The 19,741-nt window shown below is 64.1% G+C and overlaps 2 protein-coding genes and 1 long non-coding RNA gene across 3 annotated transcripts; all 3 read left to right on the plus strand.

The window, feature by feature from the left end:
* The first annotated feature begins 234 nt into the window (after positions 1–234).
* On the plus strand, positions 235–1,812 carry LOC136305575 (uncharacterized). The gene is made up of 3 exons (XR_010725374.1): positions 235–371; positions 1,528–1,550; positions 1,655–1,812. It is a non-coding gene; the product is annotated as an uncharacterized lncRNA (long non-coding RNA).
* Positions 1,813–2,286: 474 nt separating this feature from the next.
* ZC3H10 (zinc finger CCCH-type containing 10) lies at positions 2,287–4,841 on the plus strand. Its single transcript, XM_066208847.1, has 2 exons — positions 2,287–2,370; positions 3,432–4,841. The coding sequence occupies exon 2, from the start codon at positions 3,451–3,453 to the stop codon at positions 4,648–4,650; it is 1,200 nt and encodes a 399-aa protein (XP_066064944.1). The 5' UTR covers positions 2,287–2,370; positions 3,432–3,450; the 3' UTR covers positions 4,651–4,841.
* A 431-nt stretch (positions 4,842–5,272) lies between these two features.
* ESYT1 (extended synaptotagmin 1) lies at positions 5,273–18,702 on the plus strand (the record flags this gene model as incomplete). The annotated part of the gene is given in 16 exon segments (XM_066208848.1): positions 5,273–5,627; positions 6,541–6,582; positions 7,412–7,546; positions 8,302–8,375; positions 9,085–9,157; positions 9,264–9,353; positions 9,674–9,729; positions 10,234–10,357; positions 11,146–11,325; positions 11,413–11,445; positions 11,447–11,496; positions 12,785–12,833; positions 14,654–14,743; positions 15,488–15,580; positions 17,308–17,379; positions 18,615–18,702. Coding segments are annotated over 16 exon segments (1,528 nt in total), but the record flags the coding sequence as incomplete, so codon positions are not given.
* Positions 18,703–19,741: the final 1,039 nt, after the last annotated feature.

The raw sequence follows: 19,741 nt of genomic DNA on the forward strand, positions 1-19,741 counted from the left end.
AAGCTCAGTTTGAAGGGGAAAAAAATTATATTTGATGCTTTTATTCCCGATATTTTATTTATTGGGAATAAAATATCGGAGGCGGGGAGGGACCGAAACTCCGCGGCGGCGCAAAATGGCGGCCGGCGGCCGGCCTGCAATTCCCATGATGCTCCGCGAGCGAAGAGACTACGCTTCCCGCCGTGCCTCGCGCGGCGGGGGGCGTGGCCTGCCGCCTCCCTATAAATAGGCCTCACCGGGCGGCCCGCGCCCCTCTCGGCCGTCGCCATCTTGGTGCCTTCACCGGGGCCGCCGCCTCCATCCGCCGCCATCCGCCGCCCCCCGCCCGCCGGGACTGAGCGGGGCTCCGCCGGACCGCCATGAGGGCCAAGGTGAGCGGCGGGGGGCGGCGGGGGGCGGCCGATGGCGCCCCGGTAACGGCGGGGCCTGGATGAGGGAGGGTCGAGGCCTGGACAGCCCCCGGGGGCGGGAGGGGCCGGGGAGGGGAACCGCGGAGCGGGAAGTGCCGGAGTTGGGCTGGGGGGTCCCTGGGGGTGTCTTTGCTGGGAGGAATCTGGGGGGAAACTGGGAGGACTGGGAGGGACAAACCAGTTTGGGACTGGGGGGAACTGGGGGCGCCGGGGGAGCGAAACCAGTTTGGGACTGGGGCAGTGAGAGATAAACCAGTTTAGACTGGGGGGAGCGAGGGACAAACCAGCTTGGGACTGGGGGCAGTGAGGGATAAACCAGTTTGGGACTGGGGGCAGTGAGAGATAAACCAGTTTGGGACTGGGGGCAGTGAGAGACATACCAGTTGTGGACTGGGGGCAGTGAGGGACAAACCAGTTCGGGACTGGGGGGAATGAGAGACAAACCAGTTTGGGACTGGGAACAGTAAGGGACAAACCAGTTTGGGACTGAGAGAACGGAACCCATGTGGAACTGGGAGGATAAACCAGTGTGGGACTGGGAGGACTGGGAGGATAAACTGGTGTGGGACTGAGGGGACAGGGGGCATCGGGACAGCTGAACCAGTCTGGGGTTGTGGCAGGACGGGAGACAAACCAGTCCGGGACTGGGAGAGTTACTGGTGCAGGACTGGGGGGGCACTGGGAGAGCCTGACCTGTGGGCACTGGTGGGCACTGGGAGAAAAAAACCAGTATGGTACTGGGAGCACTGGTGGACACTGGGAAAGCCAAACCCGTATGAGACCTGGGAGCACTGGGAGAACTGGGGAAGCCAAACCCAGATGGGACTGGGAGCACTGGTGGGAACTGGGAGCACTGGGAAAGCCAAACTGCGATGGGACTGGGAGCACTGGGAGAACTGGGGAAGCCAAACCCAGATGGGACTGGGAGCACTGGTGGGAACTGGGAGCACTGGGAAAGCCAGACTGCGATGGGACTGGAAGCACTGGGAGAACTGGGGAAGCCAAGCCCGGATGGGACTGGGAGCACTGGTGGTAGGGAACTGGTGGCACTGGGAGGGGCCCCGGCGGCAGCGGGATCCCGGTACCGGCTCTAACTCCCGTCCCTCTCTCCCCACAGTGGCGCAAGAAGCGAATGCGCAGGTACGTGTGACCCCCCGGGAGCTTCCCGGTGTCCTCCCGGTGGCCCGGTACCGGCCCGGAGGGTTCCCGGTGCCCCGGCGGTGACAGCCCCGCTCTGTCCCCAGGCTGAAGCGCAAGAGGAGGAAGATGAGGCAGAGGTCCAAGTGACCGGCGCCGGGGGCGGGGACGCGGCCCGGTGACCCCCGGTGCCGTCCCGGATCGGTTCTTTGCTTTGCGGCGGCCGCCGTGCCGTGAATAAAAGTTACATGTTGTTGCTTTTAAACGATGTGTGGGCTGTCGGTAACCGGGGATGGTGGTCACGGGACACGGGGGGGGCTCTGCCGGAAACGGGTTTATGGGACACGGGAGGGCTACTCCGGTAACGGAGGTATGGAACACGGGACACCTCCGGGAACGGGGCGGCGGGACCGCCGGGAACGGGGCTGGGGATCCCGGGAACGGGGCCATGGACGGGGGGTTCTCCGGGACCGGGGGCTTCTCTTCAGTGAGGCCGGGGAGCGGCACCGGGGATCCTCCGGTAACGGGGCATGTGGGTGGGACCGGGGTGAGGAACCCCCCGGGAACGGTGCCGTGGGCAGGGACGGGCCGGGCTCAGCCCCAACCCACCGGGACGTCCCGGCGTAGCCCACGCGGATCCCGGCGCCGCCGCCGCCTCGCGCTTATGACGTCACAGTGACGCGTTTCCGGCGCGCCGCGCGCTCCCGGCGCCGCGCGGTTCCTTCCGGGCCGCCCCGGAAGCGGCACCGAGCGGGTCCCGCCCGCCGCCGGCACCGGCCGCGCGTTGGTGGCGCCGGAGGCCCCGCGGGGAGGCCGCCAGCCGGTGAGTGCCGCGCCGGGCCCTCCCGCGGCTGCGGCGGGGCTCGGTGCCGCCCGTTCCCGGCGTTCTCCCCGCCGTTCAGGGCTGCGGCGGTACCGGGGCTGGCGGGGATCGCTGCCGTCCCTCCCTCCGTGCCCGGTGATCCCCCCTCCGTCCGTCCGCTCTCGGTACCGGGGGCGCTCCGGGTCCTTCCCTCTCCCGGTACCCGGTGCCCCGGGGCCGGTGTTTTCTCCTCCCCGCCGTTACCGGAGTCTCTCCCGGTGCCTCCCTCATTGCGCGGTGCCCCGGGGTGGGTGTTTTTACCCCTTCCCGCCGGTACCGGGTCACTGCCGGTCCCTCCTTCACTCCCGCCGGTAGCGGATCCCTCCCGGTGCCTCGCTCGGTACCGGGGCTGGGTGAACCCCCCTCTCCCGCCATCCCGGGGTCCCTCCCGGTCCCTCCCTCACCCCGTCCCTCTCTTGCCGGTGTTTCCTCCCCTCCTCCGGTGCTGTCCGAGCTCCCGGTGTCCCGGGGTGGGTGTAGGACCCTTCCCCACCGCTACCGGGGTCACTCCGGGCCCTCCCTGCCCCCGGCGCTCCGGTGCCCCCGCCTGGGACCCCTCCCGGTCCCTCCCTCGGTGCCCGGTGTCCCGGGAGTGGGAGTTCCCCCATTCCCGGTCCCTCTCTCGGTTCCCAGGGTGGGATTTCCCCATTCCCGGTCCCTCTCTCGGTTCCCAGGGTGGCATTTCCCCACTCCCCGTCCCTCCCTCACCCCGTCCCTCCCTCTCTCCGGTCCGGGATCTCTCCCGGTTCCTCCCGGGGGTGGGATTTCCCCATTCCCGATCCCTCTCTCGGTTCCCAGGGTGGGATTTCCCCATTCCCGATCCCTCTCTCGGTTCCCAGGTTGGGATTTCCCCATTCCCGGTCCCTCTCTCGGTTCCCAGGGTGGGATTTCCCCATTCCCGATCCCTCCCTCGGTTCCCAGGGTGGGATTTCCCCATTCCCGGTCCCTCCCTCGGTTCCCAGGGTGGGATCCCCGCATTCCCCGTCCCTCCCTCACCCCGCCCTTCCCTGCTCCCCCTGCAGCCTCCCCTTTGCGCAGAAGATGCCGGACCGCGACGGCCGCGACGGCTACGCGGCGGGCGGCGGCGGCAGCGGCGACGAGGCCGGCGGCGGCGGCGGCGGCGGCGGCGGCGGGGACGACGACATCTGCCGCGACTTCCTCCGCAACGTCTGCAAGCGCGGCAAGCGCTGCCGCTTCCGCCACCCCGACATGTCCGAGGTGACCAACCTGGGCGTGCGCAAGAACGAGTTCATCTTCTGCCACGACTTCCAGAACAAGGAGTGCGTGCGCCTCAACTGCCGCTTCATCCACGGCACCAAGGAGGACGAGGACTGCTACAAGAAGACGGGCGAGCTGCCGCCGCGCTTGAGGCAGAAGGTGGCGGCGGGCCTGGGGCTGTCCCCGGCGGACCTGCCCAACAGCAAGGAGGAGGTGCCCATCTGCCGCGATTTCCTCAAGGGCGATTGCCAGCGCGGAGCCAAGTGTAAATTCCAGCACCTGCAGAGGGACTATGAGTACGAGGGCAGGGGTCGGGAGCAGGGGCTGGGCCCCGGCGGGCGCCGGTACGAGCCCTTTGACGGCCTCTACGACCCCGACGAGCCGGTGCTGAAGCGGCGGCGAGGGGCCGAGGGGCTCTACGAGGGCTACGAGTACGGCTTCTCCAGCCCGCGGGCCGTGGAGTACCGCCTGCTGGAGGAGGAGAACGTGCTGCTGAGGAAACGCGTGGAGGACCTCAAGAAGCAGGTGAACAACCTGCTGGCCACCAACGAGGTGCTGCTGGAGCAGAACGCTCAGTTCCGCAACCAGGCCAAGGTGATGACGCTGAGCTCCACGGGCACGGCCAGCGAGCAGACTCTGCCGCCGGCCGTGGGGACGGTGACCAACTACAACCACAGCATCGCCCAGACGCACACCACGCTCAGCAGCCAGGCCCTGCAGCCCCGGCCCGTCACCCAGCAGGATTTGGTGGCGCCGGCCGGCGCTCAGGCCGCCCCGCCGGCCAACGCCGCGCCCCCCATGACCCCCGAGATCGCCCCGCTGTCGGCGGCGCTGGCGCAGACCATCGCCCAGGGCATGGCCCCGCCGCCCGTGTCCATGGCGCCCGTGGCCGTGTCGGTGGCGCCGGTGGCCGTGTCCATGGCGCAGCCGCTGGGCGGGATCACCATGAGCCACGCCACCACGCCCATGGTCACCTACCCCATCGCCTCGCAGAGCATGAGGATAACGGCCATGCCGCACTGACCGCTGCCCCCCGGAGAACAGCCCCCCGAGAGGGGGAGCACGGACACACGGACGCTGCCGTGGGTGTGGCGCCTGCTCCCGGTTACACCGGAGCCCCGGGGATGGACTGAGTGGCGCCGGGGGTGGCGCCGGGGCTCTCTCTGGGCCCCGTGATGTTTTCGGCTATTAAACAAAAAAAACCCCCAAAAAAATCCCAAAGGGATGCGGGCGCTGTCCCGGTAGGGGCGGGGAGCGGGGAGGGGACACCGGGATGGGGACACCGGAACCGGGGACACAGGGATGGGGACACCGGGACACGCGGGGCGTGTCGGGGCTATGGGGGACGCCTGAGAAAACCACGCCCCTCCACGAGGCCACGCCTCTCCACGAGGCCACGCCTCTCTCTGAGACCGCGCCCACATAGTGTTCTGGGCGTGGGTAAACACGTGACCCAAAGTGGGGCGCGGCCAAAACTTTGGCGGGCGTCCAATGAGCGACGCGCGCGAGGGCGCGGCCGGCGATTTGTGGGCGTGGCCGCGCTCTGGCGGGCTCCCAATGTGTGCGGTGCGCTCCCGCGGAGGGGGCGTGCCCCGGCCCGACGCGCTCAACCAATCAGCGCCGCGTGCGTGCGCGGGGGGCGCGCCCTGGGCGTGGCCGCGGCGGCAGCGGCAGCGCCGGGAGCGGTAACGGGAGCGGTGACGGGAGCGGTAACGGCAGCGATGGAGCGGCGCGCCGGGCCCGGGCTGGCCCCGGCTCTGGGCGCTCTGGGCCGGCGGCTGCTCTGGGCTCTGCCCGCTTACGCCGCGGGGCTGCTGGGGCTGGGAGCCGGCGCCGTGGTGCTCGTCCTCGCCCTCTACGCGGGCTGGCGGCGGCGGCGGCGCGCCCGGGAGCGCGGGATGCGCGCGGCCGAGCGGCTGCAGCGGGACGAGGAGGCGGCGGTGCGCGCCGCCGCTGCCGCCGCCGGGCTGGGCGCGGCCCCGGGGGAGTTACCGGCCTGGGTAAGCGGGCGGAGCTCGGCGGGTCCCGGTGTGGCCCCGCCCGGGGGGAAATCCCCGCACCGGACACCCGCTCCTCGGTGGGACCCTCCGCTTCCTCGAGGTTTCTCTTTGAGTTCCCCAAAAGCAGCCCCGGGGGGTCCCGGAGGATGCCCGGGGGGGTCTCCGGGGGTCCCCCGGGAGTTTCAAGCGGGGTGGGAAGTGCAGCAGAGATGGCGGGGGTCGGGGGAGTTTTGGGGAGTCCCGGGTGGGTGCCCCGTTCTTTGCTCCGCTGTGGTCCCCCCGTTTGGCTCCCCCGGGACCCCCCGGGACCCCCCGCACCCCGCGGGGCTTCGCTGAGGGACCGGAGGGACCCCCCACAACCCACCCGCTGGAGTTGTCGCCGTCCCCCGAGGCACCGCACGGTCCCTGGTGGGACCCCCGGGCTGTCCCCACATCCCGAACCGCTCCCGGTGCGACCCCCGGGAGCCCCGATCCCAAATCCCCCCGGGGCATCCTCCGGGACCCCTCGGTTCTACTTTCCGGCCGTTCTTTGGGGATTCCCCCCCTCCCTCCGTCAGCCCCACCGAGAGCCCCCCGGGCGGGGTCCCCGCGGCGCCGGGACAGCCCCGGTTCCGCCCCGGTTCCGCCCCGGTTCCGCCCGGGCCTTCCGGCAGTGCCGTGACTCACCGGGCCCGGGGGGGGCCGCTTCCTGCCCGGCCTCGGGGGGGACCCCACCCCCCCGCTCTGCCCGAGGGGTCCCGAGCCCCGTTTTTAGGGATTTCTCCCCTTTTCGGGACTCCCCGGGAACGGGGGGAATGTTTGGGGCGGCACGGAGCGGGACTTTGGGGAAACTGAGGCACGGGGCTGAGCGGGGCCCCCCCCGGGCGGTGTCCCCCGAGCTCAGGGCCCCCCCCGTGTGTCCCCCCCCCTCCAGGTCAGCTTCCCGGATGTGGAGCGGGCGGAATGGCTGAACAAGGTGAGGCGTCCGTGTGTCCGCCCCGCGCCGCCACCGCCGGGGCCTGCGGCGTCCGTCCCGCCCGCGCTCCCGTGTCCCTCCCTCCCTCCGGTGTCCCTCCCTCCCTCCGGTGTCCTTCCCTCCCTCCCGTGTGTCCCTCCCTCCCTCCGGTGTCCCTCCCTCCCTCCGGTGTCCTTCCCTCCCTCCCGTGTCCCTCCATCCCTCCCGTGTCCCTCCATCCCTCCCGTGTCCCTCCATCCCTCCCGTGTCCCTCCATCCCTCCCGTGTCCCTCCCTCCATCCCGCACCCCTCCATCCCTCCCTCCCGCATCCCTCCATCCCTCCCGTGTCCCTCCCTCCATCCCGCACCCGTCCGTCCCTCCCTCCTGGCCTCTTTCCGTCCCTCCTCCCGCCCTCCCTCCTGTGTCCCTCCCTCCTGGCCTCCTTCCCTCTCTCTCTCCTGCATCCCTCCCTCTCTCCATCCTGCGTCCCTCCATCCCTCCCGCATCCTTCCCTCCCTCTCTCCCTCCTCCCTCCCCATGCCTCAGTCCCTCCATCCCTCGCCGCATCCTCGTGTCCGTCCCGTTACCCTCCCTCCATCCTCCGAGTGTCCATCCCTCCATCCCTGGTGTCCACTCTGTCCATCTGTCCGTCCATCCCGTGTCCACGTGTCCGGGGCAGGTCTTGGCCAGTGGATGGAGAAGCTCCTCAGGGACACGGTGGCTCCGGCCATCCCCTGTGTCCATCTGTCCATCCATCCCGTGTCCATCTGTCCATCCATCCCGTGTCCATCTGTCCGTCCATCCCGTGTCCATCTGTCCATCCATCCCGTGTCCATGTGTCCGGGGCAGGTCCTGGCCCAGGCGTGGCCGTTTTTCGGCCAGTGGATGGAGAAGCTCCTCAGGGACACGGTGGCTCCGGCGGTCCGCGCCTCCAGCCCCCACCTGCAGACCTTCACCTTCACCAGGGTGGACGTGGGGCACAAGGTGAATTTGGGGGGTGGGGGCCTCACCCTGGTCACTGGGAGAGCCCCCGGGACCCCCAAATCACCATAAACCACCCCAAAGAGCCCCCAAATCACCATAAACCACCCTGGCAACCCCAAAATCACCATTAAACCACCCTAAAGAGTCCCAAAATCACCATAAACCACCCTGGGAACCCCAAAATCACCATAAACCACCCCAAAGAGCCCCAAAATCACCATAAACCACCCCAAAGAGCCCCAAAATCACCATAAGCCCCAAAATCACCATAAACCACCCCGGGAACCCCAAAATCACCATAAACCACCCTGGGAACCCCAAAATCACCATAAACCACCCCAAAGAGCCCCAAAATCACCATAAGCCCCAAAATCACCATAAACCACCCCGGGAACCCCAAAATCACCATAAACCACAGTCGCAAAAGCTCCATAAACCACCCTGGGAACCCCAAAATCACCATAAACCACCCCAAAGAGCCCCAAAATCCCCCTAAACCACCCTGGGACCCCCAAAATCACCATAAACCACCCCAAAGAGCCCCAAAATCCCCCTAAACCACCCTGGGACCCCCAAAATCCCCCCTAAACCACCCCAGAACACCCCCAAAGCCCCCCGAGGACTCCCCAAAACCCCCCTAAACCACTCAGGACCTCTTGTACCTCCCTAACCACCCCAGGACCCCCAAAATCCCCCCCGGATGCCCCCAAAGCCCCCAAAATCTGCTCTGAACCCCCATCCCCCCCCCCCCGCAGCCCCTCCGTGTCCTGGGGGTCCGGGCCCACCCCGGGACCCACAAGAGGCAAATCCTGCTGGACCTCAACATCAGGTGAGTCGCCTGGGAGGGGGTTCGGGGGGGTCCTGGGGAGGGATTTCGGGGGCCCTGGGAGGGGATTTGGGGGGTTTGGGGGGTCCTGGGGGGGGATTTGGGGGCTTTGGGGGAGTCCTGAGGGGGTTTGGAGGGTCCTGGGAGGGGGGTTTGGGGGGGTCCTGGGGGGGTTTGGAGGGTCCTGGAGGGGATTTGGGGAGTTTGGGGGGTCTTGGAGAGGATTTGGGGGGTTCGGGGGGGGGTTCGGGGGTCCTGGGAGGGGATTTGGGGGGTTTGGGGGGGTCCTGGGTGGGTTTAGGAGGGATTTTGGGGATCCTGGGAGGATTTGGGGGTCCTGGGGAGGTTTAGGGGGGGCCCGGGGGGGTTATGGGGGGTCCTGGGTGGTTTAGGGGGGGGATTTCGGGGGTCCGGGGAGAGGTTGTGGGGATTTAGGAGAGTCCTGGGAGGGGGTGTAGGAGGGATTTAGGGGGATCCTGGGAAGGGTTTAGGGGTCCTGGAAGGTGTTTAGGGGGTCCTGGGAAGTATTTAGGGGAGATTTGGGGGGTCCTGGGAGGGGTTTTGGGGGGATTTAAGGGATCCTGGGAAGGATTTAGGGGGTCCTGAGGGGATTTGGGAGGGTCCTGAGGGGATTTGGGGGGCGCTGGGAGGCATTTCGGGGTGTCCCGACCCGGGGGGGGTCCCTGCTGACGCCCCCCTCCCCACCCCCCAGCTACGTGGGCGACGTGCAGATCGACGTGGAGGTGAAGAAATTCTTCTGCAAGGCCGGGGTCAAGGGGATGCAGGTGAGGGGGTTTTTGGGGGGGGCTCTGGGGGGGTTTTTTGGGGTGGGGGGTGACCCCGGGGGGGGGGGGGTCACGCCTCACCCTGAGCCCCCCTCCCCTCCCCCAGCTCCACGGGATGCTCAGGGTGATCCTGGAGCCCCTCCTGGGGGACGTGCCCATCGTGGGCGCCCTCAGCATGTTCTTCATCCGCCGCCCGGTGAGTGCCTGGCGGCGAGAGCCCCCCCGGGCTGAAAACGGGACCCCGAAACCCCCCAGGACACCCCAAAACCCCCCGGGGCTGAAAACGGGACCCAAAAACCCCCCAGGACACCCCAAAACCCCCCGGGCTGAAAACGGGACCCCAAAAACCCCCCGGGCTGAAAACGGGACCCCCAAAACCCCCCCGGACACCCCAACCCCCCCAGGACACGCTGGGGGTGTCCCCTCGCCCCAAAAAACGGACCCCAGACCCCCCAGGGCTCATCGGGGGTGCCCCCCCCCCCACCCTGACCCCATCCCCCACCCCCCCAATTCCAGACCCTGGACATCAACTGGACAGGAATGACCAACCTGCTGGACATCCCGGGGCTCAGGTGAGCCCCAAACCCCCCCAAAACCCCCCCAGGAACCCCAAAAATCCCCCCAGGAACCCCAAACCCCCCCCAGGAACCCCAAAATCCCCCCAGGAACCCCAAAATACCCCCAGGAACCCCAAAACTCACCCAGGAACCCCAAACCCCCCCCCAGGAACCCAAAACCCCCCCAGGAACCCCAAAATTCCCCAGGAACCCCAAAACTCACCCAGGACCCCCAAAATCCCCCCCGGAACCCCAAAATCCCCCCAGGAACCCCAAAATCCCCCCTAAACCACTCCAACCTCTTGCTGGACATCCCGGGGCTCAGGTGAGCCCCAAACCCCCCCCAGGAACCCCCCCCCGGACCCCCCCCTGACCCATTTCCCCCCCCATTCCCAGCTCCATGTCGGACACGATGATCATGGACACCATCTCCTCCCTGCTGGTGCCCCCCGAGACCCCCAGGACCCCCCCAGGACCCCCCCCCGGACCCCCCTGACCCATTTCCCCCCCCATTCCCAGCTCCATGTCGGACACGATGATCATGGACACCATCCTCCTCCTGCTGGTGCTGCCCAACCGGCTGCTGGTGCCGCTGGTGCCCGACCTGCCCGAGGCGGCCGAGCTGCGCTGCCCCCTGCCCAGGGTGAGGGGGGAAAGGCGGGGGGGGGGTCCCCAGGGTGGTCCCGAGCCCCCTTTTCGGTGTGGGCCCCTCCCTCCAGGGGGTTTGGGAAAGGGGACGGGGGAATTGTGAGCCGGCCCCTCTTTTTCCTCCTCGTTTTTTCCCCGCCTTTTGCCCTTTTTTTCCCGAGTTTTTTCCCTGTTTTTTCCCTCCTTTTCCCCCCTTTTTGTTTTCTCCTCCTTTTGCCCTTTTCCCCCCTTTCCTTTTCCTCCTTTTTCCCCTTTCTTTTCCCTGCCTTTTTTCCTTTTTCCTCTCCTTTCTCGTTCCTCCCTCTATGTTTTTTTCTTCCTTTTACCCTTTCCCCCTCTTTTTTTCCTCCTCTTCCCTCCTTTTTTCCCCTCCTTTTGCCCTTTCCTCCCTCTCCCTTTTCCATCCCCATTTTCCCCTTCTTCCCCCTTTTCCTCTCTTCTCTCCTCCCCCTTTTTTCCCCCTTTTTTCCCCTTTTTTTTTTCCCCCCTTTTCCCCCCTCCTCCATTTCCCCCTTTCGTTGCCCTTTCTGGGGGGTCGCGTCCCCCTCCCGGGCTGTGGGGGGGTGGTCCCCGGGTGTCCTGTCCCCCCTCACTGACCCCGGTGACCCCAGGGCGGGGTGTGGGGGTCCCGGGGGTCCTGTCCCCCCCCCAGTGACCCCAGGGCGGGGTGTGGGGGTCCCCGGGTGTCCTGTCCCCCCCCCCGCTGACCCCAGTGACCCCAGGGCGGGGTGTGGGGGGGGTCCCGGGGGTCGTGTCCCCCCCCGCTGACCCCGGTGCCCGCAGGGCGTGGTCCGCGTCCACCTGCGCGCGGCGCGGGGACCTGCGCGGCAAGGGACCGGTTCATGGGGGGGGCTGGTGGAGGGGCGCTCCGACCCCTACGCCGTGCTCAGGGTGGGGACACAGGCGGCCACCAGCCGCGTCATCGGCGACAACAACAGCCCCGCGTGGGACGAGCTGTACGAGGTGAGAGCCGGGGGGGGACACGGGGGACACGGGGACACACAGGGGGACAGACACGGGGACCCCCCAGGCACCGCTGTCCCCCCCCAGTTCATGGTGCACGAGGTGCCGGGCCAGGAGCTGGGAGGTGGAGCTCTTCGACAAGGACCCCGACAAGGACGATCTGCTGGGCAGGTGGGTTCCCCAAACCCGCCCCAAATCCACCCCAAATCCACCCCACATCCCCCCAAACCCCCCCCCCAAATCCCACCCCAAACCCGCCCCAAATCCCACCCCAAATCCCCCCCCAAATCCCCCCCAAATCCCCCCCAAACCCACCCCAAACCCCCCAACCCCACCCCAAACCCACCCCAAATCCCCCCCCAAATCCCATCCCAAATCCCACCCCCAAAATCCCCCCAAATCCCAGCCCAAATCCCACCCCCAAATCCCACCCCAAATCCCCCCCAAATCCCCCCCAAATCCCACCCCAAATCCCACCCAAATCCCACCCCAAATCTCACCCCAAATCTCACCCCAAACCCACCCCAAATCCCCCCAAATCCCACCCCAAACCCACCCCAAATCCCACCCAAATCCCACCCAAATCCCCCTCAAATCCCACCCCAAACCCCCCCCAAATCCCACCCCAAATCCCACCCCCAAATCCCCCTCAAATCCCCCCAAAACCCACCCCAAATCCCCCCCAAACCCGCCCCAAATCCCCCCCCCAAACCCGCCCCCAAACCCACCCCAAATCCCCCCCCAAACCCGCCCCAAATCCCACCCCAAATCCCACCCCAAATCCCCCCCCAAATCCCCCCCCCCAAATCCCCCCCAAACCCACCCCAAACCCACCCCAAATCCCCCCAAACCCACCCCAAACCCACCCCAAATCCCACCCCAAATCCCGCCCCAAACCCGCGCCAAATCTCCCCCCCAAATCCACCCCAAAACTCACCCCAAATCCCCCCCAAGTCCCCCCCAAATCCCCACCCCAAATCCCACCCAAATCCCACCCCAAATCCCACCCCAAAACTCACCCCAAACCCACCCCAAATCCCCCCCAAATCCCACCCCAAACCCAGCCCAAATCCCACCCCAAATCCCACCCCAAATCCCCCTCAAATCCCACCCCAAAATCCCCCCAAATCCCACCCCAAACCCAGCCCAGATCCCCCCCAAATCCCACCCAAATCCCACCCCAAATCCACCCCAAAACTCACCCCAAACCCACCCCCAAACCCACCCCAAACCCCGCCCCAAACCCCGCCCCAAATCCCACCCCAAATCCCGCCCCAAATCCCCCCCAAATCCCCCCCAAATCCCCCCCAAATCCCGCCCCAAATCCCCCCCAAATCCCCCCCCAAATCCCCCCCAAATCCCCCCCAAATCCCGCCCCAAATCCCCCCCAAATCCCACCCCAAATCCCACCCCAAATCCCCCCCAAATCCCCCCAAATCCCGGCGTTTCCCTCCCCCAGGATGAAGCTGGACCTCGGGGAGGTGCTGAGGGCGCGGGTGATGGAGGAGGTGGGTTTGGGGGCGGCTTTAGGGTCGGCTTTGGGGCGGGATTTGGGGTGGGATTTGGATGGGTTTAGGGCGGGATTTGGGGCAGGTTTGCGGTGGGATTTGGGGTGGGATTTGGATGGGTTTAGGGCGGGATTTGGGGCAGGTTTGCGGTGGGATTTGGGGTGGGATTTGGATGGGTTTAGGGCGGGATTTGGGGCGGGTTTGGGGTGGGATTTGGGGCAGGTTTTAGGGTCGGGTTTGGAGTGGGATTTGGGGCAGGTTTGGGGCGGGATTTGGGGTGGGATTTGGATGGTTTAGGGCGGGATTTGGGGCAGGTTTGCGGTGGGATTTGGGGTGGGATTTGGATGGGTTTAGGGCGGGATTTGGGGCGGTTTGGGGTGGGATTTGGGGCAGGTTTTAGGGTCGGGTTTGGAGTGGGATTTGGGGCAGGTTTGGGGCGGGATTTGGGGTGGATTTGGATGGGTTTAGGGTGGGAATTGTGGCGGGTTTGCGGTGGGATTTGGGGCGGGTTTTTAGGGTCGGTTTTAGGGCTGGTTTTGGGGTGGGAATTGGGATGGGATTTGGGGCGGGTTTTAGGAGCGGGTTTAGGGTGGGTCTGGGGCGGGTTTTAGGGCTGGTTTTGGGATGGGATTTGGGGCGGGTTTTAGGGTCGGTTTTAGGGCTGTTTTGGGGTGGGATTTGGGGTGTATTTGGGGCGGGTTTTGTGGTGGGATTTGGGTGGGGTTTGGAGTGGGTTTGGGGTGGGATTTGAGGTGGCTCTGGGGCGGGTTTTAGGGTCGGGTTTGGGGTGGGATTTGGGGGCGGGTTATAGGGCGGGTTTTGGATGGGTTTGGGGTGGGATTTGGGGTGGGTTTAGGGTGGGCTTCGGCTGCGTTTTGGGGCGGGTTTGAGGTGGGATTTGGGGCGGGTTTTGGGGTGGGATTTGGGGTCGATATGTGGCCGGTTTTAGGGCTGGTTTTGGGGATGTTTTTGGGGTGGTTTAGGGCTGTTTTTGGGGTGTTTTTTGGGGTGTTTTTGGGCTGGTTTGGGGCTGGTTTTGGGGCTGTTTTTGGGGTGGTTTGGGAGTGTTTTAGGGCTGCTTTAGGGCTGTTTTAGGGCTGGTTTTGGGGTGTTTTGGGGCTGTTTTGGGGCTGGTTTTGGGGTGGTTTAGGAGTGTTTTGGGGCTGTTTTTGGGCTGGTTTGGGGGGTGTTTTTGGGGTGGTTTGGGACTGGTTTTTAGTGCTGGTTTAGGGCTGGTTTTGGGGTGTTTTTGGGGTGTTTTTGGGGTGGTTTAGGGCTGTTTTAGGACTGGTTTAGGGCTGGTTTTGGGTGTTTTTTGGGGTGTTTTTGGGGGTGGTTTAGGGCTGTTTTAAGGGTGTTTTTGGGCTGGTTTTGGGGTGGTTTAGGAGTGTTTTGGGGGTGTTTTTTGGGGTGTTTTTGGGGTGTTTTGGGGGGTGGTTTAGGAGTGTTTTGGGGGTGTTTTTTGGGGTGTTTTTTGGGGTGGTTTTGGGGGTGGTTTTGGGGTGTTTTAGGGCTGTTTTTGGGGTGTTTTTGGGCTGGTTTTGGGGTGTTTTTTGGGGTGTTTTTGGGGGTGTTTTAGGCCTGGTTTAGGGCTGGTTTTGGGGTGTTTTTTGGGGGTGGTTTAGGACTGGTTTATGGCTGGTTTTGGGGTGTTTTTTTGGGGTGTTTTTGGGGTGTTTTTGGGGTGTTTTTGGGGTGTTTTTGGGGTGTTTTTTGGGGTGGTTTTGGGGTGTTTTTGGGGTGTTTTTGGGCTGGTTTAGGCCTGGTTTAGGGCTGTTTTGGGGCTGTTTTGGGGTCTCCCTGACGCCCCCTCCCCACAGTGGTTCCCGCTGCAGGACGGGGGCCAGGGCCGCCTCCAGCTGCGCCTCGAGTGGCTCTCGCTGCTCTCCGACCCCTCCAAGCTGGACCAGGTCAGTGCCGGCACTTTTGGGGCTTTTTTTTTGGGGCTTTTTGGGGTTTTTAAGGAGTTTTGGGGGGGCTCAGCTGGGCTGGGGGTGGTTCTGCCTAATTTGGCGCTGTGAAAAACGAGCTTCGCTCGATCTCTGCACTAAAATTTCTTTTTATTTCTTTTTATTTGGGTTTAATTTATTTGTATTTTATTTTTATCTTATTTTGCTTGCAAAACTTACGCCGCGATTAAATGAAATTCAATAGTTTTTAAGTAATTATTAAATTAAACTTAATAATTTACAATAATGTTGAAGGTATTTCTAAATGACTTTAAAGTTTAATCATTAGATTGAACGAAATTATTGATAAATTTAATACTTTAAAAGAATTGATCCATATTAATAAATTAAATTTAGTGAATTTAAATAAAGATATTTTAAAATAATTTTTAGATTTGATAATTAGATTTAACTAAATTGTTTGTAAATTAAATTTAACACTTTAAAATAATTGATTAGTATTAACAAATTGAATTTACTGATTTTAAATAAAGAGATTTTTTTTAAAAATAATTTTTAAAATTAAATAAATATTTTCAATTACATTATTATTAAACTAAATTTAGTGACTTTAAATAATTGAAGAGGGTTTTTTAAAAATAATTATGAAATAAATCATTTCAATCACATTGTTGTTAAATTAAACGTGATCGTTTAAAATCCTTTTAATCTTTGCACCTGTCTAACGTGGATTTGTTTCCCCAGGTGTTGGAGAAGAACAAAACCATCGTGGCCAAACCCGACCCGCCCTCCTCGGCCATCCTGGTCGTGTACCTGGACAGGGCTGAGGGGCTGCCCGTCAGTCTGGGGGGCTCCGGGGGGGGCCGGGGGGTCCTGGCCTTGTTTTTGGGGGGTCCTGGGGGGTTTTTGGGGGGTCCTGGGGGGGTTTTTGGGGGGTCCCGAGGGCAGTTTGGGGAGTCCTGGGTGGGTTTGGGGGGGGTCCCGGGGGCAGTTTTGGGGGTCCTGGGGTGGGTTTGGGGAGGTCCTGGGGGGTTTTTGGGGGGTCCTGGGGGGGTTTGGGGGGGTCCCGGGGGCAGTTTGGGGGGTGCTGGGTGGATTTGGGGGGGGTCCTGGGGGGTTTTTGGGGGGTCCTGGGAGGTTTTGGGAGGTCCCGAGGGCAGTTTGGGGAGTCCCTGGGTGGGTTTGGGGGGTCCTGGAGGGTTTTTGGGGGGTCCTGGGGGGGTTTGAGGGGGGGTCAGAGATTTGGGGGGGTCCCTGGGGGGGTTTTGACGGGGCCCCTGGGGGGTTTGGGGGGGTCCCGAGGGCAGTTTGGGGGGTCCTGGGGGGGTTTGTGGAGTCCTGGGTGGGTTTGGGGGGGTCCTGGGGGGGTTTTGGGGGGGTCCTGGGTGGGTTTTGGGAGGTCCCGAGGGCAGTTTTGGGGGGTCCTGGGTGGGTTTGGGGGGGTCCTGGGGGGTTTTTTGGGGGGTCCTGGGGGGGTTTGGGGGGTCCTGAGGGGTTTTTGGGGGATCCTGGGTGGATTTGGGGGGGTCCTGGGGGGGTTTTGGGAGGTCCCGGGGGCAGTTTGGGGGGGTCCTGGGGGGTTTTTGGGGGGTCCTGGGGGGGGTTTTGGGGGGGTCCCGGGGGCAGTTTGGGGGGTCCTGGGTGGATTTGGGGGGTCCTGGGGGGGTTTTTGGGGGTGGGTCTGGGGGGGGTTTTGGGAGGTCCCGGGGGCAGGTTTGGGGGGGGTCCTGGGTGGATTTGGGGGGGAGTCCTGGGGGGTTTTTTGGGGGGGTCCCTGGGGGGGGTTTGGGGAGTCCTGGGTGGGTTTGGGGGGGTCCTGGGGGATTTTTGGGAGGTCCCGGGGGCAGTTTGGGGGGGGGGGTCCCTGGGGGGGGTTTTGGGAGATCCTGGGAGGTTTTGGGAGGTCCCCGGGGGCAGTTTGGGGGGTCCTGGGTGGATTTGGGGGGGTCCTGGGGGGTTTTTGGGGGGTCCTGGGGGGGGTTTGGGGGGGTCCCCGAGGGCAGTTTGGGGGGGTCCTGGGTGGGTTTGGGGGGATCCTGGAGGGTTTTGGGGGGGGCCCTGGGGGGGGTTTGAGGGGGGGGTCAGAGATTTGGGGGGTCCCTGGGGGGGTTTGATGGGGCCCTGGGGAGTTTTGGGAGGTCCCGGGGGCAGTTTGGGGGGGTCCTGGAGGGTTTTTTGGGGGGTCCTGGAGGGTTTTGGGGGGGGAATCAGAGTTTTTGGGCGATCCCGGGGGTGTTTTTGGGGGGGGTCCCTGGGGGGGGGAGTTCGGGGGGTCCCTGGTGGAGTTGGGGGTGTCCTGGGGGGGTTTGGGGGACCCTGGGGGAGTTTTGGGGGTCCCGAGGGGGAGGGGTCAGAGGTTTGGGGGTCCCTGGGGGGTTTTTTGGGGAGTCCTGGGGGGGGTTTGGGGGTCAGGATGGGGTTCAGGGACTCTGGGGAGGGGTCCTGGGGGGATCCCGGGGGGGGTTTGAGGGTCCCTGGGGGGTTTTTGGGGGCTCCTGGGTGGATTCGGGGGGGTCCCGGGGGGGGTCACGGTTCCGGCCCCCCCGACCCCCGGCTTGGGGCAGGTGAAGAAGGCCGGGAAGGAGCCCAACCCCGTGGTGCAGGTGTCGGTGCAGGACGTCACCCGGGAGAGCAAGGTGGGGGGGGCCGGGGGGCCCTGAGCCCCCCGGGGGGACACTGGGGTCCCCAGGGGGGTCCCTAAACCACCCCGGGGTGACATTGGGGTCCTTGGGGACATCCAGGAGGTCCCTAAACCCTCCCGGGGTGACGTTGGGGTCCCTAAACCACCCCAGGATGACATTTGGGGTCCCTAATTGCCCCCCCCGGGGTGTCCCCGGTGTCCCCCAGGGTGTCCCCGACCCCCCGGGGTGTCCCCGGTGTCCCCAGGGTGTCCCTGACCCCCCGAGGTGTCCCCGGTGTCCCCAGGGGTGTCCCCGGTGTCCCCAGGGTGTCCCTGACCCCCCCCCAGGGTGTCCCCCGGTGTCCCCGGGGTGTCCCCCGGTGTCCCCAGGGTGTCCCCGGCCCCCCCCGGGGTGTCCCCGGTGTCCCCAGGGTGTCCCCGGCCCCCCCCCGGGGGTGTCCCCCGTGTCCTCAGGGTGTCCCTGGTGTCCCCCAGGGTGTCCCTGACCCCCCCAAGGTGTCCCCCGGTGTCCCCAGGGTGTCCCTGACCCCCCCAAGGTGTCCCCGGTGTCCCCCAGGGTGTCCCTGACACCCCCGGGGTGTCCCCGGTGTCCCCAGGGTGTCCCTGACCCCCCCCAAGGTGTCCCCGGCCCCCCCCAGGGTGTCCCCCGGCCCCCCCCAGGGTGTCCCCGGTGTCCCCAGGGTGTCCCCGACCCCCCGGGTGTCCCCGTGTCCCCAGGGTGTCCCCGGCCCCCCCGGGGTGTCCCCCGTGTCCCCAGGGTGTCCCCGGTGTCCCCAGGGTGTCCCCGTGTCCCCAGGGTGTCCCTGATCCCCCCGGGGTGTCCCCAGGGTGTCCCCGACCCCCCCGGGGTGTCCCTAACCCCCCCCCCAGGGTGTCCCTAACCCCCCCCGGGGTGTCCCACGGTGTCCCCAGGGTGTCCCCCGGCCCCCCCCGGGTGTCCCCGTGTCCCCCAGGGTGTCCCCCGGCCCCCCCCGGGTGTCCCCGTGTCCCCAGGGTGTCCCCGACCCCCCCCGGGTGTCCCCAGTGTCCCCAGGGTGTCCCCAGGGTGTTCCCCGGCCCCCCCCGGGTGTCCCCGTGTCCCCAGGGTGTCCCCGGCCCCCCCGGGGTGGTCCCCATGTCCCCCGGGTGTCCCCCGTGTCCCCAGGGTGTCCCTGACCCCCCCAGGGTGTCCCCGGCCCCCCCGGTGTCCCCGTGTCCCCATTCCGGGGGCTCTGACCCGAGCCCCCCCAGGTGGTCCCCGGCACGTCGGCCCCGTTTTGGGAGGACGCCTTCCGCTTCTTCCTGCACGGACCCCCGCGGCCAGGACGTGGATTTCCAGGTGGGCTTGTCGCCTTTGCCCTCCTCGTTATCCCCCTTTCGCTTTTTTCCCTTTTTTCCCTTTTCCCCCCCTTTTTCCCCTTTTTTCCCCCTTTTTTTCTTTTATTTCCCCTTTCCCCCCTTTTTTCCCCCCTTTTTTCCCCGTTTTTCCCCTTTTTTCCCCTCTCTCCCCTTTATCCCCTTTTCCCCCCCTAATTTCCTCCTTTTTTCCCCATTTTATCCCTTTTTTTCCCCTTTCCCCCCTTTTCCCCTTTTCCCCCTTTCCCCCTTTTTCCCATTTTTTTCCCATTTTTTTCCCCTTTTTTCCCCGTTTTTTCCTCTTTTTTTCCCCCCTTTTTTCCCATTTTCCCCTTTTTTTCGTTTTTCCCCCCTTTTTTTTCCTCTTTCTTCCTTTCCCCCCTTCCCCCCCCTTTTTTCCCTTTTTCCCCCTTTTTTCTCCTTTCTTTTCCCTTTTTTAATCCCTTTTTTTATCCCTTTTTCCCCTTTTTTTCCCTGTTCCCTCCTTTTTTCCTCTCCTTCCCCCCCCTTTCTCTCCCCTTTTTCCCTTTTTTCTCCTTTTTTAATCCCTTTTTATCCCTTTTTCCCCCCTTTTTTTCCCTTTCCCCCCCTTTTTCTCCTCCTTTTCCCCTTTTTCTCCCCATTTTCCCCTTTTTTCCCCCCTTTTTTCCCCTTTCTTTTCCCTTTTTTAATCCCTTTTTAATCCCTTTTTTCCCCCTATTTTAAATCCCTTTCTCCCCTTTTTTCTCCTCCCTTTTCCCTCTTTTCTCCCCCTTTCTCCCCCTTTCTCCCCCTTTCTCCCCCTTTCTCCCCCTTTTTCCCTTTTTTCCCCTTTTTTCCCCTTTTTTCCCCTTTTTTCCCCTTTTTTCCCCTTTTTTCCCCTTTTTTCCCCTTTTTAAATCCCTTTTTAAATCCCTTTTTTTTCCCTTTCCCCCCCCTTTTTCTCCTCCCTTTCCCCCCTTTTTCTCCCCATTTTTCCCCCTTTTTTCGCCTTTTTTCCCCTTTTTTCCCCTTTTTTAATCCCTTTTTTATCCCTTTTTCCC

Source organism: Chamaea fasciata, unplaced genomic scaffold (genome assembly GCF_029207755.1).
Source record: "Chamaea fasciata isolate MVZ Bird 193981 ecotype frontalis unplaced genomic scaffold, bChaFas1.0.hap1 SCAF_498, whole genome shotgun sequence".
In the NCBI taxonomy this organism is placed as follows: Eukaryota; Metazoa; Chordata; class Aves; order Passeriformes; family Sylviidae; genus Chamaea; species Chamaea fasciata.

Excerpts from the sequence above, each read along its gene's own strand:
- ZC3H10 (XM_066208847.1), top strand. The coding sequence starts at position 3,451 with ATGCCGGACCGCGACGGCCGCGACGGCTACGCGGCGGGCGGCGGCGGC.